We start from the raw sequence: 22,422 nt of genomic DNA on the forward strand, positions 1-22,422 counted from the left end.
TCGGTAGGAGCCACTGGCAGGCATCGGGAGTCGGTTTGCCACAGAGCTGAGAGGAACCAGGGACTGTGCTGTCTGTGAGTGTGAGTGAGCGTGCCGGATGTGTGAGTGTGCGGCTGTGACCGTCTGTGAGGTGTTTTGTGTGTGTGAGTGAGGGTGAGTGGATGTGTGAGCGTGTCACTGGTACAAGCGTATTTGTGACGGTGTGTGAATGTGTGTTAGCATATGTGAGCATGTAAGGGTGTGCCTGAGTGTGTACGTGTGTCACTGCCAGTGTGAGTGCGTGGGTGTAAACCCGACTATACATCTGAAGGAAAGGAAAGCATCAAGAAAATAAATGATGGGGCACCTGGGCGGCTCAGGTCACGATCTCCCGAGTTGTGAGCTGGAGCCTGCTTCAGATCCTCTGTCCTTTTCTCTCTCTGTTCCTTCCCAGCTTGTGCGTGCACTCTCTCTCACAAATAAACATTTAAGATAAGAGAAAAGAAAAGAGAAAAGAAAGAAAAGAAAAGAAATGCCAACAAGCACAAAGAGAAAATCGGAAATCCTTCAGAAACCAACCACTCGGAGGACTCCCATTGTGAACCCTGGGGCAGGTCACCGCCCCTCTCTGAGCCTCAGTTTCCCCATCTGTAACAATGGTAACACAGTACCTCGCTCAAAGGTTTGCCGTAGGGATGGAAGCAGGTAAGGTGGAGGCTCGGCCAACAGGAGTTATCGTTTGTGGTCATCTGCGTATCTGGGGTAAGGGCTGGAGTCTTGAGGCCCAGGCCTCCCCACACCACGCTGAGCCAGGGAGGGAACTCTAGGACAGGGAACGAGATCTGTTGCAGGGGACACGACTTCCTCCCCCAGTCACAGGGTTGCCATCCAAGCTTCTTCCCGGGGCTTTGCGGCTCTGGACTTGGGGGGTGAACCGAGGACCAAGATGGGGGTCCCCCAGACAAGTACGTAGGAGCTACGATGGGTGTCCCCGAGGTAGGGGCGCACACTCTAAAAGAAAAACACACTCATCTCACACAGCAACAGTGCACAGCACAACCGGGAGCCGGTCGTGCGGGGTGTGGCCGCCAGCAGACCACACCCCGTTCCCCGCCCACACTTGTATCCCTAGGAGGAGCCACCGGAAGTCACGCCGGACGGAGCGCTTTCGAGAAAACACATCCCGGGGCCGTCAGCAGCGAATCTGGAGACCGTGGCGGAGGCTCGAGGAGTGCCGGGTAGGGACCCGGGCAGAATGCTAAACCCGAGTTCAGACGCACAGAACTGGATAGTTGGGAGAGAACGAGACCGGACCCCAGAACTCCTGTCCTCCTGGCGTTGGCAGCCTCTTCAAAAGCTCCGAGCAGAAAAGGAAGGCAGCGTTGAAGCAAAACGTCTTGCGGTTCCAAGTCCCGACTTGTCCCCGGCCTGTGAAGGTGCGGCTCAGTTTGCCTGTCTGTAAAGTGGGGTGATTAATCCCCACGTCGTGGATGGGGGAACTGTGAGGCGGAACGAGAAGACCACACGCTCTGTCCGCCGAGGCTGCTCGCCCCAGTCCGGCCCCGGAGCGTCTTTCCCCATTGCAGACCCGTTTTCTGGGGCGGAGTCTTCGTCCTCTTCTGCACTTGCGAACTCAGAAAGGACCCTTGCCTCCCGTTCCACCGCCGCGTCCCCACCCCCTTCGGGGGCGTGCCGGAAGTGCCCCTACGGAACCCTGCGGGGCGACGCTCGCCTCTTCACCATGGCGACGGCTGGGGTCCCGAGGCGCTTCTGCCGCTGCGCCTGCTTCTGCTCGGAGAACTTGTACGTGGCGCGCTACCGGCTCCACGTGCGCTTCCGGGGCGAGGAGCAGCTTCGCCGGGACTACGGCCCGGTGAGTGGCCCCCAGTGGCTCTGCGGAGAAATGGGCGGGGCGGGGTGATGGGGGAGGGGTGGCGGAGGAGGGACCTCTGTCCCCCAGGTCTTGTGCTTTGCCCGGGTGTTCAGATGTGACAACAAGAATGACTTAATCTCTGGGTGCCTCGCTTTCTTCACCTTAAAGGGGGATAATAGTGTCTCTTTAGTGAGGTTGTCGTAAGGAATGAATGAATGAATGAATGGAACATACAGGTAAAGTGCTGAGGGCAGGGCCAGGCTCGGCGCGCTCTCGGTGTTGTCTGTTTTGCGTGCTTATCGAATTTCATCCTCACAATGATCCTGTGAGGTCCAGGCTCTCGTATGCATCTTAACCTGGGGAAACTGAGGCTCAGAGGCGTTAAGTGACTTACTCACAAGGTCACACAGTTGAGCTCCCTGGACCTTCTGCTCTCAGATCCTGCGCAGCCGAGGATGTGTCAGCCCCCAAGACTTCCAGCAGCTATTAGCAGAGGTAACGCTCCCCACCCTCGCGGACCCCCTCCACACCCAGCCTAGCCCTTCCTCTTTAGGTTGTGTCAGCAGTTTGGGGGGGGGGGTGTCCTTCCCGTGTCCACTCACCGCAGTATCTGTGTCCTGACACCAGAAAAAGAGAAAGTGGCAAATGCCAGGTCGTCTACCCCACGCCCTCCCGAGACGAGACACTTTTGCTTAAAGAGGGAATTACTGGCCCGAAGTGTCACAGCACGTGGAGTTGAGATCCCACCCGGGACCGCCCGGCTCTGGCTCCCAGCTCTTCGTCTGTCCACCCACCCCCTTTGGCTGGTGCCAGGGCTGCTCCATCTTCCACCTCCTCCTCCATCTGAGGGTTAGTAACGGGAAACTTCCTAGGCGAGCCCTCCGCAGCCTCTGGAACACAGGACTGGCTGGGATTCCATTCCCCTCCCTCGGGGGCCCAGCTGGCTGAGGTATGGGGAGGGGCTCTCATCCTTGCCAGGCCCTGAGTGGTGCAACCCCGAGCGGCATGGGCCCCTACTAGAAGGGGTTGCGTTCAGTCAGCAGCTTGGCACCTGCAGTTTACCCTGATCGAGTCAGGCGTGCAGGGAGACTGGGCTGTCAGCCCAGGTCCTGCTCTGGCCTTCCTGAGCCTCAGTTTCCTCATCTGTACAATGACCTTGGGGGGTGACGGGCGGCCCCATCTGGATGACCAGGCCCTGTGCCATCCCCAGCTCGAGAAGGAGGTGGAACGGCGGCAGCGGCTGGGGCAGGAGGCGGCTGCCAGGAAAGCCCTCATCGCAAGCTCCTACCACCCGGTGCGGCCTCACATCTACAACACGCTGCAGGTACCTGGTCGGGGCAGGTTACTGGAAGGAGGTGGAGGCAGCCGGCACCGGAAGCCGTCTGCCCCACAGCCGGTGTGTTTTGCCCCCAGGATGAGGCCCTGGCCCCTGAGTTTTTGGCTGCAGCTGAGTACAGCACATCGCCGGGTGCAGACCTTGAAGGCCTTCTCCAGCGGCTGGAGACAGTGTCTGGTGAGACCTTGGCCCCATCACCCGGTAGGACTAGGACTAAGGGGTGGGGTCCCTCCACCTACCATGTCTGCCTCCAGAATCTAAGTCAGCAGGAGCTAGAAGGGCTGGTGGGACCCGCCGGGAGCAGGGCATCTGTATTCACTTACTCACTTGCCCACCTGCCCGTGTCAGGTATGAGCCAGCTGGCACACTCGAATGGGGGTGACTGAAGAACTTAACGAAGGGACAGCTGACACAGGACCACCCCCCTCCCCCCTCTCCCTGGGGGTGAGGGGGGTGGGGAGCAGACAGTTCCTTATCCCTAGACCTGGAGAAGTGGGCAAGAGTGAGTGTCTTGAGCCCGCCACGACCTGGAGCTGTGGGAGAGGGGCGGGAAGCAGCTGCCAGGAAGCAGCTGTGGCCTGGAGCAGAAGCACAAAGCCATGCCAAACTCAGAAATGCCGCATCTCTCCGGCCTTTGAGTCTCCTGCTGGGATCTCCCATGGGCTAACCCTAGCAGGGAGTCTGGCCCTTCCGAGTCCCTTAAGTCCTCTGCCTCAGTTTCATCGTCTGTGAAACGGGAGCAATGGTAATACCCATCTGCTAAAGTGTGATTAAGTGAGGTGACGTGCCTAAAGGGCTGGGTGCATAGCATCTAGAGGTTTCCTCAGTCTTACGGTTACGGTTATTCCTAGGCCTAGGGGATACTTTGGGGAGACAGGTGCAAGGTGTCGCTCCCCTTATCAAGCCCGTGCTCTGTCGGGAGGCACAGGGCGGAGTGTGAATGAAACATGCCCTCCCAGCCCGGGGGCATCCCTCCTCATTCCCATCCACTCCCCAACAGCGGAGATCGCGTAACGGTTGTCTGGGTGAAGGCTGTCGGCTGTGAGTTGGCCAAAAGTGTGGGGGCACACCAGCCGTGCACCCCAGGGTGTTGGTGCATCTGCCAAGAAATGTTTGCATTTCCGTTCGCAGCCTGGCCTCTCCCTACCAGGACCCGGCAAGAAAGAGCAGCCCCCCTCAGCCTTCCTGTGTGGGGAACAGAGGCTCCAGGAGGCACTTCAGTTGGGGTTCAAGTGTTGGTGGCTCATGGGGTGGGGTGCAGAGAAAGCTTGGCGCTGGCCCTGTGATCCCTGCTGGGCTCCGTCACTGGCCTGCTGGGGGTCATTGGGCTAATCCCTTCCCACCTCTGGGTCTCAGCAGAACCCACATCTGAGTCTGGTGGCTAGGCTGTGGACACCTGCGGCAGCAGGAGGAGAGGCTCCAGGGACAAATAAGGGGACCCGAGAATAGGCCCCTCTGCTGCCCACACATTATGTCATTAATGGTCACAACAGCCCTGAGAAGTGAGTACCTGTGTTATCCCCATTGTACAGATGAGGAAACTGAGGCTGAGGGAAGTGAAAAGACGTGCCCAGGCTCACAGCTCGCAGGGAGACTGAAACCCACACGGAAGCTCCCAGCCAACAGACTGTCCCTCCTTCCGCAGGGGAGAAGCGTATCTACCGGCTGCCGGTCTTTACAGCGCCATTCTGCCAGGCCCTGCTGGAGGAGCTGGAGCACTTCGAGCACTCGGACATGCCCAAGGGAAGACCCAACACCATGAACAACTATGGGGTAGGTGAGGCTCCCTCCGGGGGGCCTGAGGCAGCAGGGAGCCGGGGCTGGGGAGCCGTAGCTGCAGTGCGAGAGAAGAGCTGTTGGGTCCCATTGGTCTTGGTCTCCCAGTCTGTAAGATGAGGTCACGGTCGGGTTATTTTGAAGTTAAGCCCATCGATATCTGCAAAGCGCTGCTGTCCTTAGGAAGAGACTCCCCGCAGGGACCCAGGGTGAGGCCCCCACCAGTTTCCCTGCTGACTCCCAGGATCCCCCTCCCAGGTGTTGCTGCACGAGCTAGGCCTGGATGAGCCGCTGGTGACTCCGCTGCGGGAACGCTTCCTGCAGCCACTGATGGCCCTGCTGTACCCAGACTGCGGTGGGGGCTGGCTCGACAGCCACCGTGCCTTTGTGGTCAAATATGCACCAGGCCAGGACCGTGAGCTAGGCTGCCACTATGATAATGCCGAACTCACCCTCAACGTGGCCCTTGGCAAGGCCTTCACGGGGGGCGCCCTGTACTTCGGGGACCTCTTCCAGGTTAGTGTGTGTGACCCGGGGGGCAGGGCCTGGGGCAGCCAGGAGTGCCCAGGCCTGAGCTCCGCTGTCTGCAGGCACCTTCAGCCCTGGCCAGGCCCCTGGAGGTGGAACACGTGGTGGGCCAGGGCATCCTGCACCGGGGTGGCCAGCTGCACGGGGCCCGGCCCCTAGGCACTGGCGAGCGCTGGAACCTTGTCGTCTGGCTCCGGGCCTCTGCTGTGCGCAACCGCCTGTGCCCCATGTGCTGCCGGAAACCTGAGCTGGTGGACGATGATGGCTTCGGCGACGGCTTCACTCGCGAGGAGCCCACCATGGTGGATGTGTGCGCACTGACCTGAGCCTGGTTGGGGCCAGTGTCGGGGTGGCATGGCAGGGCTCTGCCACCTTGGGTTGGGCAGGGCAAGAATAAACTCCCTGCAGCCCTCAGGCACTTCTTGGTTCAAAAGGACACACAAGCCTCGGAGTCATTCTTTCGGCAGACAGGTTGGTTTAGGTCAGGTGTGTTAGAACCAGAGCCTGAGATGAGGATTCCCGTGCAGGTGGTTTGTTGAGGGAATACCTTCTGGAGAAGGGCGTGAGGCAAGGACAGGACAGGAAGGAGCTGGGCCAAGATGTGGTTTCAGAGGGCACCTAGCTTCAGCCCAATCCCTCCAAGTGCTCTAGAGCATGAATGTAGCAGTTTGCCCCCTGCATCGGTTATTGGCTCACAGGTGTGTCAAGGCCGGGCTGGCGGGGTGGGTGGGGAGGTGGTGGTTCCCAGTGGCCCAGGGAACCTTCCAGAGAAGAGTACAGGTATGAGTTAGGAGACGCCACAGCCTGGGTGAGTGCATCTGTCTATGAAGGGGATCTGGGTGAGCCATCGATAGCAACTTCTAGTTGGTGTCGGGTGCTTTCCACAGAGGGGTTAAGAGCAGGGGCTCTGGAGCCAGACTGCCGGGGTTCAAATTCTGATCCTGCTGCTTCCAGCTGTGTGGCTGCAAGTAAGCCCCTTGACCTCTTTGTGCTTTAGTTTTCCTTATCTGGGAAGTACCTATCTCCGAAAGCTGTTGTGAGAGTGAAACGATTTAATGTATATAAAGTGCTTTATAACAGCCCTCTATGTTTGCTGCTGTTCTTGAAAAACTTGCAACTTGGCCGCCCCCAAGTTGGATGAAGAGTGCAGCTGTGATGGGTTTGGGCTGTACACCTGAAAACCCAGGGGTTCCCATATCGAAATCTTGAGTGCCGGCCTCGCGGGGAAGGTGGGAAGGTCTGGAACACCAGGCCCCAGCCCACACTGGAGAAATCAGCTGGAGCAGAGCCTCCGCTGCTGCTCACGCTGGACAGGCTTGTGGCGCATTCCCTCACAGGGGTCCCTTCCTGGCTCACTGTCATGATCTCTCCGGCCCCTATGGCTATTTGTTCGCGACCTCTATTACCAGGTGGGGACGCTGGAATGACTAAGGTGTCCCCCGGCCTGCCAGGGTGGACAGGACGGCAGGCATCTCAAGGAGGGAAGAGGCGCACGGTCGGGTCGCCTCCTTCCCTGGGTCTTCAGGGAGGCTGGAGAAGGGCGGTCTGAGAAGAGCGGGGAGCACGGCCGAAGCCTGGATCCCCTGCTTCCCTCTTCCGGAGGTGGGCGAGCCACACCGTTTCTCCCGCAGCCCTGGAAGCGGAACCTGGGGCTTCGGGACTAAAGGAGGCAGCGCCTCGCTTCCCAGCCGGACGGCCTCTGGGAGCACTGCCCAGGCCGGAAGTCGCCTCGCCGCCGCTTCCTCACGCGAAGGCGTGGCGCGGGTCGGGTGGTCCCGCCCGATGGGCGGTTGAGGAAGGAACGGAGCAGCTGCGGGGACCTTCCCCAAGGCTGCGAGGCGGCGGAGGCCGCGCGGGTGGAGGACAGGAGAGCGCGGGGAGGGATTCGGGACGCACCTGGCAGCCGGGGACCGCGGCCGCTCCTAGGGGCGCCAGAGCGCCGGTGCGCAGGCGTGGAGCGGCCGGGCGGGGGCGAGCCCTTAAAGGGGTAGAGGATCCGGGAGTCGGCGCAGGACCTGAGGTCCCCGGGGGTCGGGGTGGGTGAGGATCGTGCGGTGGCCGCGGACCCCCTCAAGTCCCTGCCCCGGGTGGTGATGGGTAGTGGGCCCTCGAGAGCCAGGCCCCGAGAAGAGTCGCCCGTGGAGCCCAGTCTGGGGATCGGCTCTGTGAGCCTCAGTTTGAGCGTGTCTCCCCGTCTCCAGCCCGCGGCGCTATGGCTCACGTCAGCTCTCGCAAGCGCTCGAGGAGTCGAAGCCGGTCCCGGGGGCGAGGGTCCGAAAAGAGAAGGAAGAAGAGCAGTAAGGATGTCCCGAAGAGCTGCTCGGCTTCTAGATCCCAAGACCACAAGGCCAGCACCATCTCCTCTGGGGCGGAGGGTGAGGACCGGAGGGAATGGGAAAGGGGTGTGGGAACTTCAGGGAGGAAGGCTGCGGGCAGGCCCGGGCAGGCGTCCCTGCATGGCTGTGAGCAGTGGTCAGAGGAGTGCAGAATGTAGGACCTCCGTATCCGGATCGAAAGACCTTCAGATTCTAGGGGCTGGGCCAGCCCGTTGTGTAAGGATTGAAGGGAGCACGTAATGGTGCTTTTTGAGCAGCAGGATTTGAGATAGGGGCCTGGCTGCCCTGCTCCTGGTCAAACAGTGACAGGGTGAAGCCCAGAAAGTGCCTCTCCAGGGAGTGCTGATCCCTGCTCTGGCTGGAAAGCCCGGCCTGGAGGGTCTCACCCCTCAGTAGTCCCCCTAAGCCTGCCACAGGCCAGAGCCAGGGGATAAAGGTTTACCTCTTCCCCTCCTGGCCTTCCAGCCTCACCTTCTCCCTGCATCACAGAGAGAAGCAAGCACAAGGCCCGGAGGAGACCATGATCCAGCTCCTCCTCCTCTTCTTCCAGTTCTTCTAGCTCTTCTTCCTCTTCGTCCTCCTCCTCTTCCTCCAGTGGTGGCCGGAAGAAGCGGGGGAAGCACAAGGACAAGAAGAGGAAGAAGAAGAAGAAGAAGAAAAGGAAGAAGAAGCTGAAGAAGAAAGGCAAGGAGAAGACAAAGGTACAGCAGGGGGAGGCTCTGCCGGGACCCTCGCTGGACCAGTGGCACCGATCAGCCGAGGAGGAAGAGGACGGCCCAGGTATGCTGCCTCCCAGTGTGCAGGAGGGGAAGGGCCCCCTCCCTGAGACCCAGCTGCCGACTCCCTGCCAACTCCCCTTGCAGTCCTGACGGATGAACAGAAGTCCCGCATCCAGGCCATGAAGCCCATGACCAAGGAGGAGTGGGATGCTCGGCAGAGTGTCATCCGCAAGGTGGTGGACCCGGAGACAGGACGCACCAGGTGGGAGCGCTTGGCAAAGCTCAGCCCCACACGCTCTGCACTCTCAGGAGGAGGAGCGACGGCTGCTGCGCTAAAAAGCCAAAGACAGGAGAAGGGCAGTTAACTCATTTCTGGGAGTTTTTAGGCTGTTCCTCCCTGTTGCCCAGAGCAAGCACTTACAGGGGCTGGAAGGGCCTTGAGGAATGTCTTCAAAGAGCCAGTTGGCCGGTCTGGCGGCAGACCCTACCCAGCTGCCTTTATCACTATCCCAAGGGTGGGAGAGAGGGAGAGGTGGGAGCATCTTATGTTCCACCCGCTCAGGGGAGCAGGGGCCTGCGCCCTGGCATCTCTTTGCCAGGTGGGTCTGGTTCTGTTGCTCTGGCATTAAGAGGCTCAACCTCCTCTCCCCTCCTCCCCCAGGCTCATTAAGGGAGATGGCGAGGTCTTAGAGGAAATCGTAACTAAGGAACGACACCGAGAGATCAACAAGGTTTGTGTCACCCCTTTGCCCGGGGTCCACGCCCAGCTCTGTTTCTGATGGGTCTCCTCCCATGCGCTTTCTTCTCCAGCAAGCTACCCGCGGGGATGGCCTGGCTTTCCAGATGCGAGCAGGGCTGTTGCCCTGAGGGCCCTGCTGGCTAAGTGCTGGTGGTGTGGCCTGGAGACTGGCTTCAGAGTGGGCAGCAGGAAGCCCAGTGGGTGCTGTTTGCCTTTCCTCCTGCGGACTGGCCTCTGGCCCAGCCTCCTCTCAGATGCAGGGGGTGAGGACGGGGTCACTGGCCTCATCAGCTCCTCCTTGCAAGAGCATCACTTCCCAAATATTAAATGTTCCCTGGCTGGAAACTTTGTTAGGTCGGCTTTTTGTGCTGAAGGGAGGGAAGGTTGCTACCCAACTTCCAGAGGACAAAGGAGGCCTATAGGACTTTTGGGGGGAAGGTGGGGTGTACCCTGACGTTCGTGAAGACCAGCCACCTTTGCTCTGCTCATCCTCCGGTCTGCCTGCTCCGACCAGACCCTGACCCTGACCCTCAGCTGAATCCCAAACCCAGAGACGTGGCTTTTAAACCCCATCCTCTCAGATTTGGAGGGAGGCTGCTTCCTGCACTGTTTATTCTGCAGATGACAACCGCGCAGAGTCCTGGTGCTGGGGCCGGGCCGCCGGGGTGGGAATCCTGGCCCACGTTACTAGCTGTGACCTCTGTAGAGCAGAGAGGCTTTCAGCATCCACCTGGCTGGGCTGCTGTGAGGATGAACCGAGTTCATGCCCAGGAAGGGGCTGGGAGGAGGCCCGGTGCAGGGGAAGGCTGGCATAAGCGTACTGGTGTTACAGTCAGCATAGCAGGCACTGTTGATTGGGAAGGACATCCTCTCCCCACCACAGCTTTAGCTCTGGGACAGGCCGTGCCCCCACCCCAGATCCCCTCCCCACCCTGTGCTCTGTGGTTGCTGGTGCAGTAAAGAGACCCAGAAGGAAGCCTTCCTGCTTCTTTAATTGGTGTAACAGACAACGACACTGTATACAGAGCACACTCAGGCCCAAAGGTGCAGGGAAAGCAGGGGCGGATGGGGCGAGTCAGGACACGGCTCACACATGGCCCAGACAGAGAGACAGGAGGGGCCGAGACGAGAAAAGTAACGAGGTGGGGTGGGGGGGCGTGGGGAGTGGGGTGGTGGAGGGGCAGCTCATAAAGAGCTGGGAAAGTTGGGGGTGGGGTCTCTGCTGAATCCGTCTTTAGAAATCAAAGAGAAGGCAGGCGGTTGGATCTGGGGTGGTGGGCGGAGGCTCAGTGTGGGGTTGGGAGTGGGACTAAGGCTTCTACTCTAACAGGCCTGGGGTGGGGGTGGCAGTCAGCAAGGCCTGCCTCACCCTTTGGTTGCGACTGGTCAGGCCTGAGCCCTGCAGCTCAGCACCCAACACTGTAAACATTTTTGGTATTTTTAAAGGACTCTGCCCTCCCTCTCTTAGTTTCTGAAAAACCGGTGCTTCCTTAAGAGGAGAATGTGCCAAAAGGAATCTTAAGGGAGGCAGGAAGCAGACCTGGATACAGAAGAGAGATGTCAACGGGGAGGGGGGGCTGCCCATCTCACCATCTATGGCTAAGGGCCACTGGGAGAGGCCCAGGGGACTATTGCTGTTGTCCTTGGCATGGCTGGCGGCTGGGCAGGCAGGCAGGGAGTGCGGAGCCTGGGGGAGCTGCCCCCTGGGAGAGGCCGAGCCCACTGCCCACATGGCCTCCCCGGGCCAGGAGGCCTCCCAGCCTGTATTGCAGGGGGGCCCAAGGCTCTTCCAGGTGCTTCTCCAGATGGCTGGTCACCGAGGCAGTAGGCAAGATGGGGTGAGGTGGGACCGACAGAGAAGGAGGCACTGGCCACAGGGGCCCCTCGCTGGGGCTGTGATTGTCGGGCCAAGCGATTTCCCGCCGGGGAGCAGAGTGGGGGTCAGATATTGCACTTTCATTGCAACACTTACATTAAAACTTGGTCCATAAAATAATCGTTGCTTTATACAGAACGCCTGAAACAAAAACAAAAAGCTACATCTTAAATATGAACAAACCCTGAAGGTCCTATTCCTCCAGAAATTTTTCTCTGCGCAAAATAAATAGCTTTCACTCTGTATAGACCCACTTTTGCAGAACATTTACACAACCCTTTGGCTGTACATATCTACACACGGGAAAATGTGAACATCAATCTGCGTGCCTCCCCATCCCAGCCTATGAGGCCCTGAGGCCGTATCCAGGTTGGCAGCAGCTTCTCAGAGTGGGAGCCTGGCCAGGCAGGCTCCCCCGCCTTGTAGAAGAAGGTAGAGGAGCAGTCGAAGGGCCGCCCGGAGCCGAGCGCCATAGCTGAGATCGTGGTCGGTTCTGGGGAGGGAGGGCTGATGCTCAGACCCAGCGTGCAGGACATCGTGGTCCTTGACAGGTGGGGAATGAAGTCGTGGCTGCCCGCCCTTAAGCTAACGAAGCAAATTGTGGCTTCTTAGATTCGGCATCAAAACGGAATTGGCATTAAAAAAACTTAAGTGTGTGCCCATTCACCCCAGAGTAGAAATTCAGTGGAATTAATGGGGGTCAGGTGAGGCAGGGACCCCACACCTCACTGCGTGGGCAGGGGGCAGGGCCCCGGGACCCAGAACCAGGCTGGACTCCATCACAGTGCTGGGTGTTTTCATGTGGAGGGGCTGCGCTTGGTACTGAAAGAGTTAAGAAAAGGAAGCAGCCAAGGATTGCTCATTTAAAAAAACCTCATAGAAATCAGACTGGATAAGTAGAAAGGTGTAGAAACGCAGGAGAGCCGAGGCACGTGGCCTTGACTGATGGCAGGCGAGGAGTGGAAGAGGAGGCCGGGCCTGGCCAGGCCCAGGAGCCCGAGGCGTGGCTTCTCGGGAGCCGGCTCTGGGCCTCACCAGCCTCACTGCCAGACTGGGTTCCAGGTGGGGCAGGTGGACAGATAGGTAGGGATCCGGGGCTGCCACAGCGTTGGCGGGCCAGGCGGAGCTGCAGAAATTAAGATATGGCCTTTCTCTTCCTGCTTGCACAAGGATTTGCCACCCTGGAGCCTTCTGTGTGGCAATAGGTCCCAGATGAGCAAACGTTGGATTTTCATGCATGTCCACGAGTCTGTAGCCACAGGAGACGGTAATGGATCTCCACTCTCAAAAATCAGTGCAAGACCAGTGAGGTTGAACAGTTGAGTAACTAGAGTTAACAAGAAGCAGGCTGTCCCCCCATCGGAGTTGCTACCAAGTGGGAGGGGACCTGGGGGTCAGGGTGAGCTAGTGGATGGGAGGTGGCAGGCGGGGCCTGGGCCCAGGATGCTGGGAGGTCAATGCAGGGCAAGTGTCTGGGAGTGCCTTTCGGGCCAGTCCACGTGGGGAGTCCTGGTCCCTCTGTCATCCTGGGACAGGTTTTCCTGCAAGCTGGAACCCCTCAGACCCTAGGACATGAGGCAGGGCTGGGAGGGCTGTGTGGCACGGCCTATGTCCTCCGCCAGGCCCTGGGACAAGCTTGTCTCCAGCCGACATTGTGTGCCCAGGCCAGGCCTCCTGGCGGGGCTGGCCGCCCTGGCCTAGCACCACGGAGACCACAAGGCCTCGCTAACGGTGTCCTACTTGGGGCCCGCGGCTGCCCCTGGCTCAAGCCGGCCGGCCATGGTGCGGCCCCAACAGCCGGCCGCTACGCTCATGCTGCGTTGTCCCCGCTGCTCGACGTCCGCCTGGTTCTGTGTCCGCTCCTGCCGGTGGCCGGGCCCGCTGGGCTGGGCCGAGATGGTGCGGAGCAGGTGGTTCCGGGAGCGCAGGAAGTCTCCCTGGCCAGGCAGGCCAAAGCTGCCTTTTCGCAGTGCCATGCGGGTGGCCGCATTGCGGGCTGGCCGCGCCCGGTGGTTGTACTTGAGCTGGGCGAGGTGCGCCGCGTAGCCGTCCGTGATGAACTGCAGAGGAGGGCGGTGAGGAAGACGGCCGTCACGGGGTGGGCTGTCGGGGCCGCCCGCCCCCGCTGCCCACCACGACTTGCCCACCCACCTGGCACTGCTGCTGCAGCTTCTTGGTGGGCCGGCCGACGATGTAGATCTGCATGGGGGACAGGCTGATGGAGCTGTAGACCGCCACGTCCTTGGTGGAGCCGTAGGCCGCGTGCACGCGCAGGTGCAGCTGTGGGCGAGACGTGTGGGCGTGGCCCGGCTCTCCCACCCAGCCCCGCCCCGCCCCGCCCCCGCCCCCGCCCCATCCCTGCCGCCTGGGACCTACCTCGGAGATGAGCAGCTTCAGGAAGTTGGCCTTGTGCCTCAGCGGGTCGTGCACCAGGCCGTCACAGAAGGACACCACGCCGTGGGGGAAGTTGTGCTGGGCCAGCCACGCCACCACCCGCTGCTTCTGCATGTCAGGCCGGCCAGTCACGTAGATGATGAGGTAGCCCAGGTCCTGCCAGTGCCTGGCGACGAGGGGCAGGACTGGGTGTCCCACGGCCGCCAGGTCTTCCCTCCCGGGCCACCCTGCCTCCTTGCCCAGCCGCAGGACACTGCATCTCTGGGCTCAGCAGAAATAGTAACAGCCACGAGGACGGTCACACAGGTCACACGGTCTGACGCCCTCTGTGGCAAGTGCAACCGGTCTTGTCGGGAGCCCCACTTCTCAGGTGAGGAACTGAGACATCAACATTAAGAGGTCACCCGGCGAGCTGCTGGTGGTGCTGACTCCATGAGCCCCTGCTCTGGTGCCCAGAGCCCTCCCCAACTTGGCCTCCAGGAGCTTCCTGCCCCTGAGCCCACCCACTGTGCCCTTGGGCGTCACTCACCGCACCACGTCCACGGCCCCGGCCCGCACTTTTGGGTCGCTGCCCATGATGGACACGCTGGCAGCAAAGGAGCCATCGATACTGAAGACCACGAACTCCGTGCCCTTGGGCAGCACGGTGATGTAGCTGTCGGCAAACGTGTGGTCTCCCCTGGGAGGGGGAGCTCATCAGAACCCACCAGACCCTCTTCTTCCTGCCCCAGAGGTGGCCGGCCTGGCCTGCTCGCCCCCCAGAGGCACGTACCTGACCACCATCTTGATGGGGTAGACACCCACACCCAGGCGGTGGGTCTCTGGGATGGTGTAGGAGACCCGCCCGCTGCTGTTGGTCACCAGCGTGTCTAGGTAGAGCCACTCGCCCGAGGGCGGCTGCATCATGATGTGCACATCCACCTGGGGGCCGGGCAGGCTGGTCACGAAGGGGCTGGGCCCCTGGCCTCCCCAGCCAGAGGGAGGCAAGGGTAGGGGCTCCCGCAACCTCGCCACGTCCTTACCTTCTCCCCAGTCAGGGTGACCATGTCCAGGGGCCCATACATGAACCGGCCCGTCAGAACCTGCGGGCCGTCCTCGTTGGCGACTGCATCATTGATCCGGTGGTTGGCGGTCACGTTCTGGGGACGGGAGGAGCGAGGCTGGGTCAGGGTAGGGGATGGAGGGGTGGCTGGGATCTCCTGGGCCTGGTGGGTGGGCACGGGCTTAAAGCAAGATGGCCCAGGTTCAAGTCCAGCTCAGCCACCTGCCCTACACGGCCTTGGCACATCCCTGTCTATAAATGGGGCAATAGCTCCAACCTCACGGACTGAGGATTAAGTAACACAGCACGCTTCTCTGCGACTTGGTTTCCTCGTCTGTGATATGGTGTCTTCTTTCGAGGATTTAACAGGACAACAGCCTCGGGGCCTGGACCCCCCAGAGGCCTCCTCACCCGCAGCTTCACGTGGGTCCTCTTGCGCTGCCACTTTTCTCTCGGCTTGGAGGGGGTGAACACGGAAACCTCTTTGCCGTCCAGCTCCAAGATGCTGGAATTGTCATGCCTCATGACCTGGGAGGGAAGAAGCAGGCCATGGGGCAGACTCAGGAACCAGAAACGCAGGAGCCTGTGAGGGGCCGGGGGGGCACTATTCAACCCACTACAGTCTGCCTCCTGGTCCTCCCCAGATTCACATGTCTCATGAATGTGCAGTAACAGCCACCCCATCCCCGTGTCTGCGAGGGTTCCTCCATCCTGCTTGCTCTGGGGTCTGATGGGAGCACACCCCCCCCCCCAATCTGTGAAATGGGGCCATGTCAGCGGTGGCGTCATCTGGTCCTACTTGCAAGGCCCTAGTGCTCCTAGCGGTGGGCCCCAGGATACCTGTCTCAGCAGGAAGGAGACTACATCCGTTGACTCCCAGTAGCTGGCGTGGAAGAGGTGGGGCAGGGCCACGGTGGGGAAGGCTGTCAGTGCGTCAGGGCAGTACAGGGCGTAGTCGATCCGCTTCTGGCCCCACCACTTGGCTGCAACTGCCAGGAGGGATCCTTGACCGGGCTGGACCTCAGGAGGTTCCCAGGCCCCGCAGGCTTGGCTCAGCCCGAAGACTAGACCCTCCTCTGACCAGGGAAAGGGGTGCAGCCACAGCGAACCTCCTCCCCCCTGGCTGGGTGACAGAGAGGAGCAGGGAAGGCGCAGGACTCCAGGACGGTGCACAAGCAGCCAGAAGGCCCAGGGTGCGGGGGTGGGGGAGGAGCGTGTGGAGTTAGGGGGCTGGGGACAATCCCAGTCTGGAGATAGGTCTATCCCTGGCCCTGTCGCTGATCCTGTTGACCCCCTGCCCTGGGCCCTGCTGCTGTCCTCTCCAGGCTCTCCTGCCCCTCCCCCCCACATGTGCCCTGCAGGCCTCAGGCTGGTGACAGGCTTTGCAGAGGTGAACCCCGAGGCAAGGCCTGCCGTGAGCAGCAGGCTGAGCTTCACGGCCTGGGTGTGAGTCCTGGCCCCCATTCGGGGCTGGGAAACCCCCTAGCTCCAGAAAAGGGTTATCAGATGCCTTTCTGCTAGGTTCACACAGACGCTTGGTAAGTGGTGCCTGATGGGGGTCAGGGCTCTTGTGAGTTCTGCCTGTGGCCTGCCACATGGGACAGGCAGGCAGTCCCTTGGCCATCACCCCCCCCAGTCAACCCCTCTACGTCCTCCCCAGACCCGAGTGCTCCCAGCCCAAGCCTCTAGCTCTCAGGTTAGGCCACAGAGCGTAGGACCTGGCGGTGAGATGTGCTTGGAAATGGTGAGTGACCCCAGTTAGAGGAGGCAAGCGTGTGTGGGCAGAGGCCATGTGACGCCCGGTACCTTCTCTGATGTCCAAGTCGGGGAGGTGGGGGGCCCACTCCAGGCTGGGGCTCCCCTGCTGGGCCTGTGGGTGGGGGCCCAGGGTAGAGGGGGGTGGGGAGGGCAGAGCGAGCAGAGACAGGCGCCTGACGCTGGGGGTATGGCTGAGCGACCCTGGGGCCTCTGAGAAGCAAGAACAACGAGGAAGGGGTCAGCCACGCCGGGCCCACCAGGAAGGACACTGGGAAGAGTGCCAGACTCCCTCCTCACAGAAAGACGCCCACGCCAGCCTCAGCTCAGGTGCCCCTGAGCAGGCAGGCAGGCAGGCAGTCAGTCACATAGTCGAGGAGGACAGAGTGGGCGGCTGGCCCTGGCGAGCTGAGAGGGGGTGACCTGGGCTCCACTTCCAGCTGCTGAGAAGCTTCTGAGATGGGCAGGAGCAGCAAAGGAGCGGCCGCAGCGAGATCTCGCCTCTCCAGCTCCCCTCAGCTGCCCCTCTGGTTATCTGGTTCTGTTTGCTTGTCCAGAAACAGCCCACAGCTTCCTCCTCTGGGAGCACCGGGCCCTTTGGGGTTAGGACCCCTCTTCCCGGGCCCGTCGCCTCCCAGCTGCCTGGATGGTACCGCCCATCTCGTGCCGCCTGGACTTGGCCCCGCTGGGCTGCCCCGGCCATCCCCCCTCCCTCGAGTCCGCTACGGACATTTGGGATTGTTGTAGGCGTTTAGCGGCATCCCTGGCGACTGCCTGCCAGGCACTGCCCGCTATCTCGGGGTGGGGCCGGGGGCGGGAAGGGTGCAGACCCCTGCTATGACAGAGGGGAGGGCCCAGGGAGCGCAGGCCCTGGGTGCTGCTGCACTCACTCTGGGCAATGCTGGATGCTGTGTAGCTCTCGGCCATGCCCGACACCTGGCTGGCAATGCTGATCTCACTGGCTCGGCGGAAGCCTCGGGTGGCGGGGGCTGTGCCGGGCGAGGAGGGGGCTGCGTGCTCTTGAAAGACTGTGCTGTGGGTCTGGAGTGCGTCCGCTGTGGGTGGACAGGGGCCAGAGAGGCCAGTGGGTAAGACAGGCACTCCTCCTCCAGCTCAGCACCCCCACCCCCACCCCCGGCTCCCTGAGCAGTGGGAGGCAGGGCCCGGTGTGCCCTGGGCTGGGCGGGCAAGGCCGACCCCTCCCACTGCAGACGAACGGTGGCATCTGAGCACAACTGGCAGTGAGGGCAGGCCCAAGCATGCCGGGGCCTGACTGCTCGGGGCTGACAGGGCAGGGTACGGAGCCGGGGCAGGGACGGACAGACGGACCGACACAGACACAACAGGTAGGGAGGCAAGGCGGCCAGGCTCAAGCCCCCCCTGGCCACGCTTCTTACCCAAGACACAGCTCCTGATCTCGTCCAGCCCTCCCAGCCTCCCGGGCTCTGCCCGGCCAGGTGTGACCCGCGGCCCCCTGCAGCTGGGTTTGAGGGGCACTTACAACAGGGGCCCGAGTGGTCTCCCAGGGGCACCCAGTGCTGGGCACTGAGGATGAGGCAACACCCCTGCACGTCTCCCGCATGGGCCACACTGAGCCAGCCCTGCGTGTGTGTCCGGGAACAGAGGCAGGTGCTGAGGGCTCACCTGGGCCCTGGGCTGAGGGCAGGGCAGAGCAGGGAGAGCGGGGCTCAGCTAGAGAACTCACATGCAGATGGGGACTCCCTCAGGGAAGGTAAGGAGTGGGACCCTGAGAATCAAACCCTCCCAGGACCAGAGGTTTCTCCTGGGGAGCAGGTGGGATGAGGCTCAAGGTTCCACCCCATCTCCTAGCTGCCCCCACCAGCCTCACAAATGGGAGACAGAGCCCTGGGACTGACGCCCGTGCTAGGTGTCCCTGGGAGAGCCGGTCCCCTCTCTGGGCTCCGAGGCTCCCAGGAGCCTAGGGAGGAGGGGCCGGGACCTGATCCTTAAGACTTGTCCTGTCTGGTCTCTGTGGGATGCCACTAGGGTCCCACAGGCTCCAAGTGGCCAAGGAGGGCATGGGAAAGCCCCTGGGGACCAGCAGTCAGCCAGCGAAGCAGACGCCACCACGAATGGGGGTGTTACACACACTCAGCACAGTCCGGGCTCGGGCGGGGCCCGTCTTGGCAGGTGAGCGCGGGAACGGGGATACTGGTTTCCAGGAAGCCGTCTCCTGGGGGGAGAGGGGCCAGGGGCCCACCCTCTAGGACCAGCTCGGGGTTTCTCTGCACTGTCTCAACTGGAGGCAGACGGGAGAGAACAGACGGGACAACAACAGACACTCTCGTGGGCAGTCCAGACGTGCTCCTCCGACAGACACGTGGGGCTCCTTCAAGACCAGGACGTGACAGGACACACTCGAGGGTGGGGCGGGGGGATGGGGCCTTCTCGGGGAGGGTCGGGAGCGGGCGATGGGCTGCCTTCACACACGTTCCCTGCTCAGACCCACTCTGTAGCCCCTTCCCATCCTGTGCCCCCTCGCCAGCCACTGCCACGATGGGTTCTCGCACGGTCCCTCCAGGTCCCCAGCTCTGTCTTGGGCGACAGGGTGGGAATCTGCGTCCCAGTCTGCCTCCTGGCACCTGGGGTGAGGCCCTGACCTGTGAGGCCACGTCATTCCTCCCTGGCTGGGGTGTGTGGGGCTAATCCCCCCCCCCCCGCCACCTGGTATACCGGGGACCCAGCTTCGGAGGAGCTCAACGCAGGCTGTGACTTCCCACCCGGCAGGGGCCCCAGGAGCGCCCCGCCCAGGGCCCAGGCCCCCCGCGGGTCTCACCCAGCAGCGTGGAGCAGCCGTCCCCCAGCGGGTAGCGCTGGTAGCGGGGGATGCTGAAAGGCGGCAGGGCGTGGAACCTCCGCTCCAGCAGCGGCTCCAGGCGGGAGGCCGACGGGTCCGCGGGGTGGAAGAGGTTATAGACTTGCTGGCAGGCTGGCCGCAGCTGGAAAACTGGGGAGGGCAGGGGTGGGATTGCGGAGCCTTAAGGAGGCCAGGGTCCGCAGCACGAGGGGTGGGGGGGTCCAGAAGCATCCAAAAGCATGTTTCTTGATTTGGGGTCTGACCGTTTATTAACCAGGTGTTCTTAAACTGAGCGGAGTGGATGCAGCCCTGGCTGTGAGGTGGGGCTGCTACTCCACGAGTAGATGTCTCACTTTAAACACACACACACACACACACACACACACACACACACACACACACACACAGTTACAGGTGCTGTATCGTCTTCGAGCTCCCCTCCACCCCCCATTTGACACAAAAATGTTGGCGTTCTTCATTCCAGCACTGCGAGTCCTACCCGGCCCTTTAACGGCTGCAGCCCCCTCCATGGACAAACCGTTACAATGGTTCTGGTTTTCCCGATTACAGATAACGCTGCCATAATGTCACTGTTCCTAAGTCTCTGTCCACTTACATATATATAAGCCAGTGCTTACTTGCTCTTGGGCAAGTGTCTACACCCTTCTGAGCCTCGGTTGACCCCTCTGTGACCTGGGGGCGTAACACGAGCCCTGCAAGTCTCCAGGGCTCCCTGGCCACACTGGCTGACCCCTGGGGCATACAGTGCAGGGATCCTTGCTCTGATAGGCTGCTCGGCCAGTAAGTCACTCTTCCCTGTCCCTGCAGCCATGAGGAGGGGCTCTGGAGCAGCGTGCTTGCGGCCCTTCTGAAACTGGGAAGCCAGGCGCCCAGGAGGATCTCTTCCTTAGGGGAAGATCTTGGGCCCCGGAGACTGGGTCCATCCCTATCTGATCGCGGGGCAGCCCTTTCACTTCTGGACCTCAGCTCCCAGAGGTGCCTTGAAGATTAAACAGCAGGGGCCAGGGGCTGGAGGCTGGAGACTGAGCTGCTAGAGTAGGAGCAAAGGGGAGCAGCGAGCCTAGGCTGGGGAGGGCAGACATGAGGCAGGCTGATGCAGGAACGGGCCTGGGATGTGGCCATGGCCTTGTGACAGGGCTCCACGGAGACCCTCAACCCAGCTCATACACCCCCTGCCCTGCCCTGCCCCTGCAGAGCTCTCACCATCCAGGGCAGGGATGACAGTCTTCCTCAAGGCCAGGACCAGCCCCAGCGGGCACCCGAACAGGAAGAGGTCTGCGATCTCAAAGTCAAACTTCCCCGCGGCCCCTGTGCCGTCCAGCATGGTGGAGCTGCTCGAGTGGCGGGAGCTGGGCTCGTTCCTCAGCACGCTGGCGTGGAGGCTGCAGACGGGGGGGTGGGGTGGGGGGGGTGGCTCGTGAGGCGGCACCACAGCTCTTCCTTTCTCAGCGTTGGCTTGCCCTCAGTCTCCCAAAGGAAGCCCCCCAGGGGTCATCAAGCCCAAACGAGCCTCGACCCCTGTGTTGTCCTGCAGATGTGGCCACCTCTGGTGACAGCTGGTCCCAACCTCCCTAGGGATGCCACTGCCTTTGGAACAGCTGTCCCTGGTCAGTTTTGCCCCCTGACTGGGCTTCACCCCTGGACAAACTGTCCCCTTGGGCTCAAGATGGCCCTTGCTTGTACAAGACCCCAGAGGCACCCAACACTCACGGTGGCCAGCAGCCTGACCTGGTTGACAGCCTCAAACCTGAGGTGTCCCTCCCTCTTGGAGTCACCCCTCCTCACCAGGCCATGCACCTCACGGTCTGACGCTTGGGTCCCACCGGCCCCACCCACCTGGACAGGAAGGCCTGGTGCTGCTGGATGGTGTCCAGCTCATAGGTGGACGAGTCACTCCTCTTTCGGGGCAACTGTCTTTTGGGGTCTTCGACACCATTGCTTCGGGGGATATCGATGTTGCTGCGGCTCAGGTGCCGGCTGCTCTCCAGGCCACCGCTGCCACTGCCGCCATGTGCCGCATTGACCAGGGTGCCCGGGGACAGCAGGTCAGTGTCCTGGAACAGCCCCATGCAGGCTCACTGCCCGGTGGCTGCTGGCCTGGGCCCTGCTTCAGTGTCCTCCCTCCTGACTCCGGGCCTACTGGCCACCGCCCAGCCAGCGTCTCACCCACGCCGGAGAGGAGAAAGCCCTGTCCCCTAGTCGTGCCACTGTCCCCCCAACCCACCGGCCAAGTCCCAACAGCCTTCATCCCTGCCTGAACCGGCTACCCGGATCTTCATGATCTCCCACTGATCTCACCGCCTTGCCCGGCCCACCCAGGCCATTTGCTCCTGTGCCCCAGGGACGTCGGATCCTCTCCCCTGCTGGGAAGTTCAGAGGAGCCTCCTGCCACACCTTCCAGGACCACACCCCAGCTCCGCACGGTGCAGACCTTGCTTTACACCTGCCGGAGCCTCGTGTGCTCTAGGCTTGGTCCTGCTACAGCTGCTCACCTGCCCCGTGCACCCACCCCGCCACCTCTGGGCACCTGTACTGGAAACCTCTGCCCTTCCCTTGCCTTTACCGCAGCCCTGGGGGATGTCTGGGGCTAAAGGGTGACACAGTTTCTATCCCGGGGTTCCCCTGCTCTGGGGGCCATGAGAAGCTGATACCTGCATGCTGGCCACGCTGCCCCGGCGGCTGCTGCTCTGACTCTCAGACACTGGCTGATTGCTGTAGCATAAGGCATCGAAGGCCAGGATGCCCCCGACGCAGTCCCCAATCAGGCAGATCTACAGGGGGAGAGGCCCCAGAGGCCTGAGTGCCCGCCCTGTTTGCTGGGGTGCCGGCCAGGGAGAGCCACCACCTCTTGCCCTGCAGGGTTTCTGTCTTCCCTTCCTTCATCCCACGACTCACCTGCCCGTTGAAGGTCATGCCCTCCTGGGACTTGATGAAGTCCCCGTAGGCAAGGTTGGCCCGCTGAATCACCGTGGCAATCGCCTCCTGGTACTGGGGTGAGGAGGTGGCCAGCAGGGGCAGGGCGGCCAGGGGGATGTGGTCCTGGCTGCTGGACAGACAGCCTTCATCGTGGCTGTAGGGGCTAAGGCTGGGGGAGGGGGCCCGGTCAGAAGAGAGCAGGAAGCCTCAGCTCGGCCCAGTGGGCCCCTCTCCCCAGCCAGGGCAGCAGGGCTGGGGCTGCCTGCCACCTGAGGGCCTCCGCTGTGAGTCGGCAAACCTCATGGGGTCACTTG

General features: G+C 61.7%; 4 protein-coding genes across 15 annotated transcripts in view; 2 read left to right on the forward strand and 2 right to left on the reverse strand.

The window, feature by feature from the left end:
- Positions 1-1,146, reverse strand: part of ABCB9 (ATP binding cassette subfamily B member 9) — a 36,234-nt gene extending 35,088 nt beyond the window's left edge. For both annotated transcript variants that reach the window (XM_040444004.1, XM_040444006.1), the window contains exon 1: positions 651-1,146. The gene's annotated coding sequence lies outside the window, so the exon portion shown is untranslated. The remainder of the gene's footprint in view (positions 1-650) is intronic.
- Positions 1,147-1,148: 2 nt separating this feature from the next.
- On the forward strand, positions 1,149-6,574 carry OGFOD2 (2-oxoglutarate and iron dependent oxygenase domain containing 2). The gene is made up of 7 exons (XM_040444007.1): positions 1,149-1,852; positions 2,291-2,347; positions 3,063-3,176; positions 3,266-3,365; positions 4,834-4,961; positions 5,223-5,480; positions 5,555-6,574. The coding sequence occupies exons 1-7, from the start codon at positions 1,721-1,723 to the stop codon at positions 5,816-5,818; spliced, it is 1,053 nt and encodes a 350-aa protein (XP_040299941.1). The 5' UTR covers positions 1,149-1,720; the 3' UTR covers positions 5,819-6,574.
- A 940-nt stretch (positions 6,575-7,514) lies between these two features.
- ARL6IP4 (ARF like GTPase 6 interacting protein 4) lies at positions 7,515-10,262 on the forward strand. Its single transcript, XM_040444008.1, is given in 6 exon segments — positions 7,515-7,532; positions 7,694-7,867; positions 8,294-8,608; positions 8,692-8,809; positions 9,209-9,278; positions 9,358-10,262. Coding segments are annotated over 5 exon segments (723 nt in total). The 5' UTR covers positions 7,515-7,532; positions 7,694-7,704; the 3' UTR covers positions 9,415-10,262.
- PITPNM2 (phosphatidylinositol transfer protein membrane associated 2) overlaps positions 10,260-22,422 on the reverse strand; it is a 111,203-nt gene continuing 99,040 nt past the window's right edge. For 3 of the 11 annotated variants that reach the window (XM_040443993.1, XM_040443988.1, XM_040443989.1), the window contains 16 exons: positions 22,088-22,277; positions 21,844-21,963; positions 21,029-21,246; positions 20,396-20,574; positions 19,151-19,321; positions 18,464-18,613; positions 17,244-17,408; positions 16,405-16,566; positions 15,439-15,587; positions 15,010-15,126; positions 14,579-14,695; positions 14,329-14,477; positions 14,086-14,235; positions 13,539-13,722; positions 13,314-13,442; positions 10,260-13,222 (listed from right to left, as the gene is read on the reverse strand). In XM_040443993.1, the coding sequence (XP_040299927.1) occupies positions 12,899-13,222; positions 13,314-13,442; positions 13,539-13,722; positions 14,086-14,235; positions 14,329-14,477; positions 14,579-14,695; positions 15,010-15,126; positions 15,439-15,587; positions 16,405-16,566; positions 17,244-17,408; positions 18,464-18,613; positions 19,151-19,321; positions 20,396-20,574; positions 21,029-21,246; positions 21,844-21,963; positions 22,088-22,277 (2,674 nt within the window). In that variant the 3' untranslated portion in view covers positions 10,260-12,898. The remainder of the gene's footprint in view (positions 13,223-13,313; positions 13,443-13,538; positions 13,723-14,085; positions 14,236-14,328; positions 14,478-14,578; positions 14,696-15,009; positions 15,127-15,438; positions 15,588-16,404; positions 16,567-17,243; positions 17,409-18,463; positions 18,614-19,150; positions 19,322-20,395; positions 20,575-21,028; positions 21,247-21,843; positions 21,964-22,087; positions 22,278-22,422) is intronic. The other 8 variants (XM_040443997.1, XM_040443994.1, XM_040443998.1 and 5 more) reach the window with 5 other exon arrangements.

The sequence above is a fragment of the Herpailurus yagouaroundi genome, unplaced genomic scaffold, assembly GCF_014898765.1.
Source record: "Herpailurus yagouaroundi ecotype Mexico unplaced genomic scaffold, PumYag 191, whole genome shotgun sequence".
NCBI classification, from domain to species: domain Eukaryota; kingdom Metazoa; phylum Chordata; class Mammalia; order Carnivora; family Felidae; genus Herpailurus; species Herpailurus yagouaroundi.

What these genes read in the sequence shown, in the direction of transcription:
- OGFOD2 (XM_040444007.1), top strand. Translation starts at nt 1,721, where the DNA reads ATGGCGACGGCTGGGGTCCCGAGGCGCTTCTGCCGCTGCGCCTGCTTC. An exon ending in TCCAGCAGCTATTAGCAGAG is followed by an intron (nt 2,348 to 3,062) that starts GTAACGCTCCCC and finishes TGCCATCCCCAG; the next exon opens with CTCGAGAAGGAGGTGGAACG. An exon ending in GCGGCTGGAGACAGTGTCTG is followed by an intron (nt 3,366 to 4,833) that starts GTGAGACCTTGG and finishes CTCCTTCCGCAG; the next exon opens with GGGAGAAGCGTATCTACCGG.